The sequence below is a fragment of the Neoarius graeffei genome, chromosome 23, assembly GCF_027579695.1.
Source record: "Neoarius graeffei isolate fNeoGra1 chromosome 23, fNeoGra1.pri, whole genome shotgun sequence".
In the NCBI taxonomy this organism is placed as follows: domain Eukaryota; kingdom Metazoa; phylum Chordata; class Actinopteri; order Siluriformes; family Ariidae; genus Neoarius; species Neoarius graeffei.
In genome coordinates this window covers 22,569,290-22,586,410 of record NC_083591.1, presented here as the reverse complement: position 1 = coordinate 22,586,410, position 17,121 = coordinate 22,569,290, and the positions used below count along the sequence as shown (strand labels likewise).

The 17,121-nt window shown below is 46.8% G+C and overlaps 1 protein-coding gene across 1 annotated transcript in view; it reads left to right on the top strand.

Moving 5' to 3' along the window:
- Positions 1-17,121, top strand: part of esyt2a (extended synaptotagmin-like protein 2a) — a 138,961-nt gene that overhangs the window by 90,832 nt on the left and 31,008 nt on the right. The window contains exons 14-15 of the mRNA XM_060905937.1: positions 5,370-5,444; positions 6,454-6,540. Coding sequence (XP_060761920.1) covers positions 5,370-5,444; positions 6,454-6,540 — 162 coding nt within the window. The remainder of the gene's footprint in view (positions 1-5,369; positions 5,445-6,453; positions 6,541-17,121) is intronic.

Here is a 17,121-nt window from a genome sequence, read left to right as displayed (position 1 = left end):
GCGGGATTGACTCTCTCTCTCTCTCTCACTTTGCACCATTACACAATAAATATTCACAGTGAAAATATTTTGTAAGCGCGTTTCATGAACCAAGTTATAGGATTTGTTGACAACTCGCATCGCATCGCAATGAGAAGATCATTGGCACTACTGGTGTTAAGAATCAGACCATTTTATAAATGAATATTTTGCTGTAGAGCTGCAGTGTTTGTACAATTGCATGTTTTTGCTTCACTATTACTGTCACTATTCTGCTTCTTGCATTACTACTGTGAACTAACACTGAACATAATAATAATAATAATATCCAAGCTCGTGTTTCACTCTCACTAGTGCTCTGTAAGGCTTTTTCCTGGTGATATTCGTTACACTTCTACCCGGCGTGAAGCACTCACAGTCATGTGGTTGTGACGTCATCGTAAACAAATCCGTTCTACTCATCCAGACGACTTCACAACGGCAACGTTGCCAGATCTTTCCACTCTGGAACCCGTTCTCAAAAAGATTGCGTTTTGGGCACCCAAAACGCCGGTGCCGTGTGGACGCCAGGCCTAAACGATAAGCAATTGTATCGGAGTCACCTGAATCCGTTGCCGTGTGGACAGGGCCTGAGTGCGTTTACATGCACATCCAAATTGAGCTACTATCGGTAATCGAGCTAAGGGTCCCAGCAGGGGTGCCAGAGAAATCCAATCCTACATGCACACAAGGAAATCGAGCTATTGTGTGAGGTACATTGTGCACCCGAGCCACAGATGGCGCTACACGCCCCATCGTGTTGGTACACTTCCAGTTGTCGTCATGAAGAAGAGCTATTCAAGAGTATAAACAAAGTTATCAGTTCCGTGTTCACAAGAAGAGTGAATCCTATCGTATGTACGAACAGAAGTGTTCCTAATAAAATGGCCACTAAGTTGATCTGTAATGGTGAACATATTAACTGTTAGCCTGCTAACATGCTAATAACTTACCAACTAATTGGAAATGGGTGCGTACATGCCCAGACACAAGTGTTCCTAATAAAGTGGCGGCTAAGGTGAAGTGTCATGCCGACCGAGGCTGTTTTTTTTTTTTTCCCCCCGACCGAGGCTGTTGTGCTTCCTGCTTGTGGTCTCGTCACTTCCGGAAGGGGCAGTGTTGAAGTAAGTAAGCTCGACTACGTAGCTCAATAGAGTTTACATGCACTAAGTAGCTCGGCTACAATCGCATAATCTAGGTTGTGTAGCTCGATTACAAGAAATCCAGTTCGGTTCAATTTCAGCCTAGCTAAGGTGTTTCCATGCCATTTAGAACTTCAATTTCAGTCGAGCAACGGCAGAAATTCGATTTTCTCTATGTGCATGTAAACCAGGGTCTCTGCGGATCCTTAAAAAGTCTTATTTTTAATGTGTGTTTTTTAAGGTCTTAAAAAGCATTATATTTCGCTATTTTTTGAGCTATGGTATTAAATTTCACATGGGAGGTATTAAATTTCATCCGGGTAGCCTACGGTAAATGAAAAAAACCAAACATATGTCTGGATTTTTTTTCCGCGCTAACGTTATTTATTCAACCAGCGTCGTTTGTTATCAAGATGCTGAACAAGTAGCACAAGAGCCGTTGTGTGTCTAGCACTAGTTCTAATAGCGCAGGAACCACGCCACAGGGGGCAGTGTGTTCTTTTATCCATGTAGTAGAACCATTGAGAGTAGAGCAGACGAGGAAGAAGTGGTTGAACTTGAACATGAACGGAGATGGGGAAGTGTAAGTTTAGTAACAAGTGGCTTGAGGAGCCAAAATACAAAAGTTGGCTAACAACAGCAACTTCAGAATATGAAGCGAGATGTAAGGTATGTCGGAAAGACATCAAGTTAACAACAATGGGCTGTAAAGCCCTTGACGCTCACTCGAAAGGGGAAAAGCATATGCGCTATGCTGCTAGTCGGGCAACAACAGTCCCCATGCCAATGTTCGCCTCTACAGTCACAAAAAGTGCAACGCCAGCTTTAGCGTCTCCGGGTCCCAGCACAAGTGCTTTCGCGGCATTCGCCCCAACCGCTACGCTGAAGGCAGAAATACTGTGGGTTCTGCAGACGATTACCCGACACCACTCATACACTTCAAATGAAGGTGTGGGCGCAGTCTTCCAGGCAATGTTCCCCAATTCCGAGTATGCCAAATCGTTTACTTGTGGGAAAGACAAGACATCGTATCTAGCGCGATTTGGTCTGGCTCCATTTATCAAACGTGAACTTCTGGCTACCGTCAATCAAGGCAGCTTCGTTGTCATGTTTGATGAGTCTATGAATCGAACCACCAAGCGCAAGCAGCTCGACATTCACGTGAGGTATTGGGTGACGGATGAGACTGGTTCTCGAGTGCAGTCCCGGTATCTGGGATCACAGTATATGGGCCACTCAACTGCTGAGGACTTGCTGGAAAACTTCAAGGTAGGCTTCCACCAACCTAACAAATTAAGATAAGGAGGTGGAACAAAAATGGCAACTCTAATAACAAAATCCAACACACTCAGACGTCGAGCCAAAGAAAAATGGGAGGAGTTGGTTGGCCTGAAGGCTGACATGAAGGAGAAATCCGATGCACTGAGGCAGTTCGATCAGTAGTCAAACTTCCTTGTTTCCTCACTGTTTATGTTCATGGCAGTGCCCTACTATTAAAATATCGAGAAGGCAGCTAATGTTCTGTTTTGTAAACTGAAGATGCACTTATTAAAAAAAATGCTTTGAACTTAACCTAGAGTGTGCTTTTTTTTTTTTACTGTACATATTTGTTCCGCGGTAGTGGTCTTATTTTTTATACTCAGTGGTCTTAAAATGGTCTTAAAAAGTATTATTTTTGCTGGTCAGAAATGTGCAGAGACCCTGGTAAACGCACTGACTGACGACGATACACCAGTAACCTCTGTTATTTCCATAACAGACAAAGAAATCATCCCCCCTGTTTGTGGTCCTTTAACTCGATGAACTGAGAGGGTGACTCGGAAGGAGAAATTCGTATTGAGGAGAATGTGCCTAAAATTAAAGCAGTCCAGGATTACAAGGTTCTTGCTCTACTATCATCATCTTTTGGCTGCTCCCGATTAGGGGTCGCCACAGCGGATCTTTCGTCTCCATCGCTCCCTGTCTTCCGTATCCTTCTCTACCACACCTGCCACTTTCATGTCCTCTCTCACCACATCCATGTAGCTCCTCTTTGGCCTTCCTTGTTTTCGTGTACCTGGCAACTCCATCCTCAACATTCTCCTTCCAACATGCTCTGCATCTCTTCTCAGGATGTGCCCATACCATCTCAGCCTCATCTCTCTTAGCTTAATTCCCAAGCTCTGTACATGTGCTGTCCCTCTGATGTGCTCGTTCCTTATCACCTTGTCACTCCCATCGCAAACCTTAACATCCTCAACTCCGCCACCTCCAGCTTTGCCTCCTGTCTCTTCGTTAAGGGAATCCATACGTCATAGCTGGTCTCACTACTGTCTCATACATCTTACCTTTCACTTTTCCTGGGACTTTCCTATCACAAATGACTCCCGAAATCCTTCTCCAACTGCTCCACCCTGCCTGCACTCTCTTTCTCACCTCACTATTGCAGCCCCCATTTTCCTGCACAGTTGACCCCAGGTACTTGAATTCACCAACTTTCTTTGTCTACTCCTTGCATCTTCACTACACTCTCATCTCCCCATTCTCATTGATGCACATGTATTCTGTTTTTGCTACTGCTCACCTTCATTCCTCTTCGTTACAATGCATACCTCCATCTCTCCAAACCCAACTCAACCTCCTTTCTACTTTCACGACATATCGCAATTTCTTGCTCTCCTAGAGATGAACTAAATTTCGTTGTACGTTTGTGCAATGATAAAAAGGCATTCTATTCTATTCTTCGGCAAGTAAAACTGATGGGACGCTATCATATTTTTACTACCTGAAATTGTACAATATTCGCATTATTTTTATGACATTGTCACATCTGCATGCACACTGTTCATTAAGACTAAATGCTGTGCAGCTGTTGCTGATCAGAGTGCAATCACAGCATGCACTTATAAGGACTCAAACACAGACTTTGCGAAGTATAAGCGCTGTACCTTGCGTCTCTGTATTGTCCTTCTGGTTTTGACTGTTTTTGTATATTTGGATTCTGCCTTTCATTCTTGCCTTGGCTAACCTGTTTGTGCCTTGCATGACCCTTGCCTGTTTCCTCACTCTGTTTTCACATTGTTTTGGATCTGTTTGCCTGCCTGTTTGTGTTTTTAAAAAAACAAAAAACAAACAAAAAAACCTTTTACATCCGTCCATGCAACTCATTGAAAAGAGTGATGCATTTCATTCATAAATATGTAAGTGAATTAAGTGTAAATATAAGTTAAACACAGTTGGTCTTGTTTTATGCAAGAGTGAGTGAGTGGCGTGACAAGTGGATCCATTTGAGTACTACAAACTATTTGGATGTTCCTCAGGGAGTTTGTCGGGGTTACAGTGTAGAAACAAACACCCAAGCTAACATTAGCCCACACAGTTCACTGCAAAGAATAGCACTGTGTTGTTGCTAACAAGGTGTCTTGCTGTACTCCTGAATGTACGCAGTGCTATTGGAGATTTGAGAACTGCACTATTTCAAAATGGAATATTTCATAGCCATGAGTGCAAGTAGCCCATAACATGCCCCACATATTGTGTTGACAGGGAGGTAAGTATTCTCAATTAAGCTGAATGAATAGTGTTGGGGAGCTCTTAAGTTCATGATGTGATTGAGCAATGTAATGTGTGCGAGGAGGGTGGTTTGGTGTAGATGGCCTGCTCCTTGGTGGGGGCACATATGAACCAGTCATCCAAGCCTTCATGTGCTGGGGAAATGGGGACATGAAGTGTGCTTCATGAAGATCCACTGAGATGAACCAGTCTTCTGGCTGCACGGCATGAATACAAATGACATCCTACAGTGTTGACATGAAATGGAGAGCTGCACCTCTTGTGGACAATTACGACAATTAAATAATTTGAAGGCCCAAGTACCTTCTTTCACTTAAGGCCCAAATGACTAGTATATATTGTACATTGATTTATAGTTACCAAAACTTAACTTCAGTAAATACAAAATGGCCAAAATTGTGACCGAGGTCCAAGCATTCAATATCTAAACAAAGGCAAATTTTATTTTTAATTTTTTTGGTAAATGTATCTTGATTGTTGTAGTTGCTTTCTACATTTATGTTACTGTTAACTTGTTTCAAATCAAGTCAAATGTTTTATATACAAAAATGTATTCCATATATTTTTGTTCTGTTCAAGGCTATGAAGATTAAAATGGAGACATCTAACATGTAAAACAATCACTGAAACTCATGCTTGTCACTTGTTACACTCTAGTCTGCGAAGAAAGTCACCAGTGATCCCAGTCCCTTGGTCCAGTTTAAAGTCGGACACACGGTTTATGAGAGTAAGGTGAGAGTAAAGTGCATGCTTGCATGCTACTGTTTGTTTATTATTTGTGGTTTTGTTTATTCCTTACACCAGAAAATTGTGTTGAATTTAATTACATTTTCATTCTTTAATCATGCATAGTCAACTGCACACAAGTAAACGCAAGTTTTGTGGGGATTTTCCAGTACAAAAGCTTTGCAAGCATGAAAGCTGTAGCACCTAGTATTTGGGGATCAGAACATTTGAGTATGAACTCCCCAAAATGACAAGTCATTAATAAACTGTACAATGAGTGTGTGTATAGATGAGTGACTAAACATGCAGGAGTTAAAAATGGAGAGAATATAAACTTTGTTTTACTGACTGAGATTTTAGAAAATAATTTTCAATATTTTTTGTATGCATTTTTTTTTGTCAGATATATTCATACAACAGCATTCCATAATTTTGGAATCTGATTTAGGTATTCAAGGCTTGGTAATTGTGAATGTTTCTGAAGATAAAATTAGCAGTTGGCATTATAGGACTGTAGTGATTTATGAGAAAAAGATAATAATTAAGAAGTAATTGAAAGCTTTAGCCTAATGTTGGGGTCACTAAGGAATCTAACAGCTGACATTTAGCCATGAGAAAGCTCAGTCACTGTAGCTATAGCTGTAGGTTCTGAAGAAGCATTGATAAAAAAATGAGCAAAAAAACCAAACAACCTGAAATAGTCTGTTAAATAATCATAAAGTTGTGGCTTTGTTCATATCATTAGGGTCCTTCAACAGTCCACATGCTTTCAGAACCATGGGGTAGCAGCACAAAGTTTTCAAATCAGTTAAATTACTACAAGCTATGAATTCCTGCAATCATATTGGAATATTATTTCATTTATTCAACCAGAATAGTATATTCAAATATTAGGGACAAGCTAATATTTCTGTCTTCTAAAGTATTTTTGTCTAAATATTCATGTCTTCAGTGTGTGACCTACTGAGTCATATTTAGGTGTTTGCATTTATTTATCTTTATTTTCTGTCTACAGACGCGTTATAAAACCAATGAGCCTGTTTGGGAGGAGGCTTTCACATTCCTAATACATAACCCAAAGAGTCAGGACCTAGAAGTGGAGGTAACCCCCCCCCCCCCCCCCCCCCCCCCCCCCCACACACACACACACACACACACGCGCAGAGCTACAAATATATAAATAAAACTAATCAATTGTGTGAAAGGTCTGTTAAACTGTCATATATTGCTGTTCCAAAATTCTGGGGAAAAATTCACTTTTGACTAGATGATTGGGTCAGAGCATCTCCAAAATGGCTGGTTTTGATGGAGTGTTTCTGGTATGCAGTGGTTATTACCTGCCAAAAGTGGTCCAAGGAAGGACAACCAGTGAACCAGCAACAGGGTCATGGGTGCCCAAGGCTCAGTGATGCACGTGGGGAGTGAAGGTTAGCCCGTCTACTCTGATCCCACAAAATAGTTACTGTAGTACAAATTGCTGAAAAAGTTGATGCTGGCTATGATGGAAAGGTGTCAGAGACACAGTGCAATGCAGCTTGTTGCATATGGAGCTGTGTAGCCAGAGTGTTCACAGTGCCCATGCTGATCCCTGTCTACCACCGAAAGCACATACAAATGGCATGTGAGCATCAGACCTGCACCATGGAGCAATGGAAGGTGGTCTGGTCTGATGAATCATGTTTTCTTTTACATCACATGGACAGCCAGGTGCATGTGCGTCCCCTTACCTGGTAAAGAGATAGCATCAGGATGCACTATGCGTGATGCAGCATGATGCTCTGGGCAATGTTCTGCTGGGAAACTTTGGGTCCTGACATTCATGTGGATGTTACTTTGACATGCACCACCAACCTAAACATTGTTGCAGACCAAGTACACCCCTTCATGGCAACAGAAATGGCAGTGGTCTGTTTCAGCAGGATAATGCTCCCTGCCACACTGAAAATAATTGTTCAGGAATGGTTTGAGGAACATGACAGAGTTCAAGGTGTTGACTTGGCCTCCAGATTCCCCAGATCTCAATCCAAACGCACATCTGTAGGATGTGCGAGACCAACAAGTCTGATCCATGGAGGCCCAACCTCACAACTTATAGGACTTAAAGGATCTGCTGCTATCGTCGGTGCCAGATACTACCACACGCCTTCAGAGGTCTTGTAGAGTCCCTGCCTCAATGGGTCAGAGCTGTTTTAGTGGCACAAGGGGAACCCACACATTTTTAGGCAGGTGGTGTTAATGTTATGTATATGTTATGTTATATTGGTGTATACACTGTACAGCAAATCAAGTGTTAATGTTTAAACAGCCAAACAAAAATGTGGAATTAATCAAGAGATTATTTCGGTACCGATGTAAGGGTGAACAGTCAAGGGAAGAGAAAACGATGAGACTTGTGTTTAAGTGCTGCTGATCTTTATCTCAGGTGGATGGGGATGAAGCGATCATCAAAGGGTGATGATCAAATACGCTTCTTCAAACACGTTTTTTATGTTTTTTTTATATATATATATATATATATATATATATATATATATGTATATATATATATGTATATGTGTGTGTGTGTGTGTGTGTGTATATATATATATATATATATATATATATATATATATATATATATATAAAAACATAAAAAAAGTGTTTGAAGAAGCGTATTTGATCATCACCCTTTGATGATCGCTTCATCCCCATCCACCTGAGATAAAGATCAGCAGCACTTTTTCGAAATTTGTGATTTGTTTTTTTCCATCATGTGCAAGTTGAGATCTTGAAGAATGCAATCAGTATTTCAGATAATAGATTTTGTTGGAAAAGCATACATTTTTTTGTTGCAAATTCTCGTTTTTGTCAGGACTGTAGCCTGCTGGGGGGTGTGGGTAAATTACCATATGGGCCATTCACATGATGATTTAAGTCTTTTTTTTTTTTTTTTTTCGCGAATCAGCTGTATGATACGAGCTGAGCGCATGGCTACTTAGCTGCATACAGGCATGTAATTTCACTATGGAATGAGCAAGTTAAACAGAGCGCAGAGGAGCTGAAACACCGCGAAGCAAACAGACACACGGTATTTACATCGGAGATAACCATTTCTAGCAAAAAAACCGCAACCTCGTTTTCCAGATTGAATGGAATACTTGAATGATCGGATTATACACGGACCGTTCTAGGATTACATTCCATCGGAGGCATTGATGTGTGCAAGGCGCCGTTTCTCTTTCTGATGGGGTAAGTTTATTAATCTAAGGCTGTGTGGTTATTTTTGCATGTAACGGAGAGTGTTGTGGTTTGGTTAAGCCTAGGTCACAACCGGACGTACAATTTTTTGGCCGTGTGATTTTTGGCGTTTTCCAAATCGCTGCGCTTTTTTGTTGTTGTTGTTGTTCATGGAGAAAGACGCGCGTTGGCCGTAAGTTTGTCTTGCAACCTGAAAAAAACGTAAGCGCCCGTAGAGTTTGTTTGACATGACAAAGAACCTCTGCGGCCAGTCTACGGCTCGAAAATCAGCACATCACACGCGCGCTCTCGTGCGTTTCTTGCGTTTTTTGCACGTAGACCGGCCGTAGGAGCACGTACAGCCGGTTGTGACCGAGGCTTTACATGAAACTAGCGTTGTTAGTTGTGTCATCATTGTGCTATCTTTCTTTCTTACGGTGTGAGTAATTTTTCAACCACAAAACGTTAAAGTATACTTTAGGACTTATTTTTGTACTTCATAATTGTTTTGGGCATACTTTGCATGGAAGGAAAATTGACGTGGTGATCTTTGTTTACATGAAAGTAGCATCGTGCTAGCTAGTAGGGGGTAGAGCTTTCCTTAATGTCATGCAGATGAGCAGCATTATGTGCCCGCCCTGCAGCCAGAGTAGCTGAGATGGAAAACTTTTGCCGCTTTTCCACTACCAACGCGGCTGAGCCGTGCCGAGTCGAGCTGAGTGGGGCTGTTGGAGGTGCATTTCGACTACAACCGTGCTGGCTGGAAGTGGGTGGACACATTGGGTGGAGTTAGCGAAAGTGGGTGGACGTCACGTGATGTCGTTAGGCGGCGCAAACAGTGACATCAGTGACCTTTTAAGTGGTAGTCTCACGACCCGGATAGTAAACAATAAACATGGAGTCGTTAGTGTTGCTGGTCTTGGTGCTGTGGCTTGTTGTCACCGACAACGCCAACAGATACTGGCAAGAGCGTATAGATGAGGCGAGGCGCATAAGGCTTCAGAAATTCTCGTAATTCTTCTTCTTCCGGGTTTACGGTGTTTACAGATCCCAGCGTGCTCGCGGGGCGTGTGTGGGCATGTGAGGACACTCCTCTTCACCAATCAGTGCACAGGGGAGTGTCTCCTCACGCCCCTAGCCCCACTCGGCTCGGTTTGGCTCGCTTCAGCCCTACTCCAAAACCGTGCGAGTTTTGGGGGCTGAGCAGGGCTGAAGCGAGCGGAGTCGTGCTGTTCTGAGGTAGTCGAAACGCGAGCCGTGTCGGGCTGAAGTGAGCTGAAGCGAGCTGAAGTGAGCTGAAAAAGGGTAGTGGAAAAGGGCCATTTGAGGGTGATTTTTCTCCCTTTTTTTTCCTGTTTTAAGAAGTATACACTTTCAAAAGGCCACACATTCTTCAAATATTGTCAGATCTCCACATGGAAGGCATCATTGGAAAGCTTAGAAACTGTACTTTCTGAATCTGTCAAAAACTCAAAATGCCCCCGGGCGGACATGTGTCCCTGGATTCTGTTTTCTGACATATATATACACACACACACACAACCCCAATTCCAAAAAAGTTGGGACGTTGTGTAAGCTGTAAATAAAAACAGAATGCGATAATTTGCAAATCATGGAAATCCTTTATTTCACTGAAAATAGTACAAAGAGAACATTTCTCAGTTGGAACTGAGAAATGTTATTGTTTTTTTGAAAAATATATGCTCATTTTGAATTTAATACCAGCAACGCATTTAAAAAAAAATTGGGACAGGGGCACGTTTACCACTGTGTTGCATCACCTCTACTTTTAACAACACACTGTAAACATTTGGGAACTGAGGAGACCAACTGCTGTAGTTTTGAAAGACCCATTCTTGCCTGATATACAGTTTCAGTTGCTCAAGTTTGGGGTCTCCTTTGTCGTATTTTGCACTTCATATTGTGCCAAATGTTTTAAATGGGAGACAGATCTGGACTGCAGACAGGCCAGTTTAGCACCTGGACTCTTTTACTATGGAGCCATGCAGTTTTAATATGTGCAGAAAGCAGTTTGGCATTGTCTTGCTGAAAAAAGGAAGGTCTTACCTGGAAAAGAGTTTGTCTGGATGGCAGCATATTGCTCTGAAACATGTATATATCATTCAGCATTAATGAAACCTTCCCAGATGTACAAGCTACCCATGTCATGTGCACTAAAGCACCTTCATACTATCACAGATGCTGGCTTTTGAACTGTGCACTGATAACAAGCCAGATGGTCCCTCTCCTCTTTGGCCTGGAGGTCATGATGTCTAGGATTTCTAAAAATAATTTCTAATTTTGATTCGTCAGACCTTGGGACAATTTTCCACTTCACCTCAGTCCATCATAAAAGAGCTTGGGCCCAGAGAAGGTGGCAGTGTTTCTGGATATTGTGTATATATGGTTTGAACTTGCATTTGTGGATGCAGTAATTAACTGTTTTCACAGACGATGGTTTTCTGAAGTGTTCCTGAGCCCATACAGCGATTTCCACTCCAGGCACGTGTCTGCTTTTAATGCAGTGTTGCCTGAGGGCCTGAAGATCACGGGCGTCCAGTGTCAGTTTTCAGCCTTGTCTCTTGCATACAGAGATTTTTCCAGATTCTCTCAACCTTTCAATGATATTATGTACCGCAGATGATGTGATCCCCAAATTCTTTGCAATTTTACATTGAGGAATGTTATTCTTAAATTGTTGCACTGTTTGCCCATGCAGTCTTTCACAGAGTGGTGAACCCCTCCCCATCTTTACTTCTGAGAGACTGAGTCTCTCTGAGATGCACTTTTTATACCCAATCATGTTACTGACCTGTTGCCAGTTAACCAAATTAGTTTTTTTTAGCATTACACAATTTTTTCAGTCTTTTGTTGCCCCATCCCAACTTTTTTGAAATATGTTGCTGACATCAAATTCAAAATGAGCATATATTTTTCAAGAAACAACAACATTTCTTAGTTTCAACATTTGATATTGTCTTTATACTATTTTCAGTGAAATGTAGGTTTTCCATGTCTTTTCAAATCTTCACATTCTGTTATTTGTTTTACAGTGTCCCAACTGTTTTGGGATTGTGTGTGTGTGTATATTAGTGCTGTCAAAGTTAACGCGATGTTAACGCGATCTCAATTTAACGCGATTAAAAAAAATAGTGCCGTTAACGCAAATTCTAATTTGGCCCTGCGAGTCACCCGTAGTTCCTGTTGAGGCTTGTCGCGCGCTGCTTCAGTAAGAGTACGTGTGAGTGATGGAGAAAGGCATGGACGTATAAACATTCTCGCCGCCATATTGTACCAACAGGTTTACCGTCCAAACGAGATCACATGGGATTACCTTTCACAGGTGAGACTGGAAAAATACTTTTCAATACTGTTCCTTCAGTCTTCAGTTACCCAGCTCATCTCCACTGGGTAGGTGTATAGTTTAATAGTGAGAATTGGATAATACAGTGCCACACTATGATGAACGTTTTTGAACGTATGATGAATGTTTTTATTTTTGTTACGTTTTTTTCTTCTTTTATGGCAAATATTTCTCTTCAAAAGAAACTAATGAAGAGTAAAATAAAACATTTTTATTTTCACAGTGATATGCACTTTATTTTTCATCCCTTGGTTTTCTCATCTAATATGGAAGTTATGGATGTCAGTGGCTGTGACAAGACGTGTTATGCTCTGCAATAAAAAAAAAAAAAACATGGGTACAAAGCAAGTCCATTCACTTTTTTATGCTGATAAGAGAATTACAATGGTTCTATTTCGTTTCTCCTGACCGCCAGAGGCGGTGCTTTCAGCACATGGATATCCATCACACGAATGTGCAGGTCGAGTAATAGTAACAACAAAGTCACGTGTGACTTGGGTGACGTCACCCCGTGACCCTGGCACAAAAGACCGGTGAACCCAGGAAGTGTGACCTCTTGCATCTTCTCGCGTTTGCAGGTTGCGAGTTGGATTGGAATTTGGACAAAGCGCCGTGTTAGTTTCGTTACCCGTAGGGTTGGGGCTGTGCTTACGCACCCTCCAAGAAACTGCGTTAAGTCCACCAATTCTTTTTCTCTTGTTATATTCGTATTGATTTGTTACTCCGTTAAGCTGAGTGCTCTCGCTCGGTGGAGTTAGCCGATTAGCCCTCCGGGGCGGTGTCCTCGCCGCTGGAGGCCGGCTTGTTTTCGTTCAGGTAAGCGGTTTTCATTCATTTAAATTAAAGCGGTGTTTCTCGCCGCTGTTTATCAGTTCTGTGGCGCACGGGCGCCTATCTTTGTTAATGTTATCGACCGCCTTGTTTTGTGTAGCCTTGCCTCCGGCCTGTTCACGGGCCGGCTGTCTTGGGTGTGTTGTATTCGTATTGTTTGTTACTCCGTTAAGCTGAGTGCTCTCACTCGGTGGAGTTAGCTGACTAGCCCTCCGAGGCGGGGTCCTCGCCACTGGAGGCTGGCTTATTTTCGTTCAGGTAAGCGGTTTTCATTCATTTAAATTAAAGCGGTGTTTCTCGCCGCTGGTTATCAGTTCTGTGGCGCACGGCGCCTATTTTGTTAATATTATCAACCGCCTTGTTTGTGTAACCTTGCCTCCGGCCTGCTCACGGGCCGGCTGTCTTGTGTGTTTTAGCGGCGTATGATGTCTTCTCACGCTAGTGAGTGACTGTTTAGTTGCGGCTGTCTTTTAAACCCGCGGCAGTAGGCTCGCAGTTCACGAGGTCCGGGTGCTCCCGCTTAGGCCCTCGCACCATTTTTTTTCTTCTTCTCCCGACCACGGGTGTGTTCGCCCGGTCGTTTTTCGTTGCCGCCTGATTGTTTATTTTGGGATACTTACTTGGGGTGTTCTCGCCCTATTTTTTTAAGTTCCCTTCTGCCAGCCAGGTGTCATGGACCTATTCTCTTGCTGAGCCGGAGGACGGCCACCGTGAGTGCCCCTCGTGCCTGAGTATTGATCACCTGCGGCAGGGGCTGACGGACATGGCCTGCGCAGACTGCATGTGCCTGAGCGTGGCTGCGCGGACCGCCAGGCTGGCTCGGATGGATCCTCCGTCTGACATTCCCCAGGCCTCGGGAGGACAGGACATGGTGCCGGCTGCAGCAGCGGGGCCCAGCAAGCGCCGTGGGGCGCCCCCACGCGTCTCCGCTTCCAAGGGTGATGTCCGCCGAGCTGGAGGAGATGAAGGCCCTGCTGGCGAATCTCCAGCCTCCGCCACAGGGCAGCAGTGTTCCTGCAGCCACCCCATCTGCCTGGCAGCCCGACCGTCCGCCATCACCACCGCTTCTGTCACCGGCCGTTGATGCACGCGGCCTGGATGAGCTGTCAATCCGGGCGTCGGAGAGCTTTGATTGCGGTGGGTCTGACGGTCACGACTCCACCTCTCTGGCGGGTTCCCAGGCCACCAGCCATGGCACCGTGGCAGCGTCGGAAGGCGGACGCTCATCCATCCAGCCAACGCTGAGGGCTGCATTGGCCCGTCTGGGGTTGGACACGCCCCCGGTGGCCCAGCATCAGAGCGCTTTCTTCAGAGGCTCCACACAGCCTTCCTCGTTGTCTGTTCCGCCCTTGGCCCCATACATCGAGGAGTTACAGAGGTGTTGGGCGGACCCTTGACGCCTTTCCCACCTCCCTAGTGACTGCAGGGCCCTGGCAGCAATGCAGGACGCCCCTACCTACGGCCTCCAGCAGATGCCCAACATTGAGCCCTCCGTGGCTGCCCTCGTCCTTTTGCCCAACGAGGCTCTGCGGCCTGACGCCCGATGCCCTCGCACTCAATGCCGTGCGACCGACGACCTCATCGTGCGGGGATACGACATGGCGGTACGAATGGGTTGTATTGACAATTCCATGTCCCATCTACTGCTGGCCCTCGCCCAGACGCTGGAGGGGACGAGCGCGGCATCACGGGAGCTGTGCGACGCGGCTCTCCAGGCCTTTGCCTACTCGTCACGGGAACTGGGCCGGCTGATGTCATATCTCACCCTCGCCCGCCGGCAGATATGGCTGGCGCAGTCCCCTCTGGCCGAGCCCGACCGGCGTGTGCTGCGCTCTCTCCCTGTTTTCCCCCGTTTCCCTGTTTGGCGAGGCCGCTCAGCAAGCCCTGGACCGGAGTGCCCAGGTCGTCCAGGCGCGACAGCAGTTCGCTGGCCTCCGCCAGGTCCACCACCACGGCAACGCTGCCCAGTCCTTCAGGGGGCCCACACCGACTCTGTCTCGGTCACGCACCCGCCAGGAGACCAGACGGGTTGATGACTTGCGTCGCCCCACCACCTCCTGGACCCGCGGCGCCGCCCCCTACACCCAGTCCGCTCCTCGTCGTCCCCATGGTGACCGATGGGGGCGGTCTGGGCGGCGCTGACATCAGCGCGCCGGCGGTCGGCCGCTTTTCCAGCGAACAGCTCCAAAGCTGGAGAGCGTTGACCCCAGACCCCTGGGTGCTGGTGACCCTCACCGAGGGTTACCGCATCCAGTTCTGCCGCCGACTGCCGCGTTTTCATGGGGTCAAACACACCACCGTGAGCCATCCGGGGAAGTCCCTCGTCCTCCGGCAGGAAATCGCCACCCTCCTGGAGAAGGGAGCAATCTCTCCCGTCAACAGGCAGAGACAGCAAGGTTGGTTCTTCTCCAGGTATTTTCTGGTTCCGAAGAAGGACGGCGGTATCCGCCCGATCCTCGACCTGAGGTCCCTCAACTCCCACTTGAAGACCATGAGATTCCGCATGCTGCGTACAGTGGATGTCTTATACCACATCCAGGCGGGAGACTGGTTTGCTACCATCGACCTGAAAGACGCCTATTTCCATGTTCCCATTGCGCCACACCACAGGCAGTTCCTGCAGTTTGCCTTCGAGGGCCAGGCTTTCGAGTTCAATGTTCTGCCCTTTGGGATATCGCTGGCACCCCGTATGTTCACCAGGTGTGTGGCAGCGGCATTGGCACCACTTCAGGCAAGGGGTTTGCGTGTCCTGCCTTACCTGGACGACTGGCTCGTCTGTTCATGGTCAGCAGCTCAGGCCCGCACCGACATCGCGACTGTGCCCTCACATGTCGCAGAGCTGGGGCTCAGGGTGAATTACAAGAAGAGCTCGCTGGTGCCCAGCCAGGAGACGACTTTTTGGGCATGCACCTGGATTCGAGGTCGTTGATGGCGACCCCCTCCCAGACCAGGACCCACAACATCCGCCTGCTGCTTGGCCGCTTCGGACGGGGCAGGTCACTCGCCCTGAAGACCTTTCAGCGCCTGCTGGGCATGCTTACGGCAGCCTCCTCTCTGGTCCCGCTGGGACTCCTGGACTTACGCCCGCTTCAGAGGTGGCTCAATGGTCTCCACCTCCACCTGGCGCTGCACGGGCGCAGGCTCGTGAAGGTGACGGATACTTTTTTCAGGCTCCTCCGTCCATGGAGGAGGAGGGCTTACCTTCTGCGGGGTGTTCTGCTGGCGGCTATCCCCTCCCAGAGGGAGGTCATCACCACGGATGCTTCCCTGGGAGGTTGGGGTGCAGTCTGGCAATGCCGGACCGTCAGAGGCTGCTGGAGTCCAGGGCAGCGACAGCAGCACATCAACGTGCTGGAGCTACGGGCTGTGTTCCTCGGCCTACAGCACTTCCTCCCAGGCCTGGCCGGCAGACACGTTCTGGTGCGGACGGACAACGCTACGGTAGTGTACTACATCAACCACCAGGGAGGCACCAAGTCCCTCCAGTGCTTGGAAGTGGCCGGCCAACTTCTGCGGTGGGCCCATCGACATCTCTTGAGCCTGCGTGCCATGTACTTGCCAGGCACTGCCAACAGGGCAGCGGATCTGCTGTCCCGCCAGGACCCCGATCCCGGGGAATGGAGATTCAACCCAGCGGTGGTTCTCACCATCTGGGAACGTTTTGGCAGGGCAGAGGTGGACCTCTTTGCCTGCCAGGAGTCGACACACTGCCCTCTGTGGTTCAGCCTCCACGGCCCCAGCTCCCTGGGCCAGGACGCGCTGGCGCATGCTTGGCCGAGGCAACTGCTGTATGCCTTCCCCCCTCTACCGCTGATCATGCCAACCCTACACAGGTTTGCGATGGACCACCACGGGCTGCTGCTTGTCGCCCCTCGGTGGCCGGGCCGAGCGTGGGTTCTGAAGTTGCTGCAACTTCTGAACGGCGACCCCTGGTGCCTGCTAGTGAGGACGGACCTGCTATCACAGCTGGGAGGGCAGATCTGGCACCCGGATCCAGCCCGTCTGCAGCTCTGGGTGTGGCCGCTGAAGGGCCGGACCCCCTGCTAGGTCTTTGTGAGCCGGCAGTGGTCAACACCATTGCAAGCTCTCGGGCACCCTCCACCAATGCCCTCTACGCCAACAGATGGAGGCTTTTCTCCAACTGATGCTTGACTCGGGGGGAGGAGCCTACATGCTGCCCCCTGCTGACCATTCTACTGTTCCTCCAGTCTCTGTTTGACAAGGGTCTTACTCCTTCCACCATCAAGGTCTATGCAGCTGCCATCTCTGCTC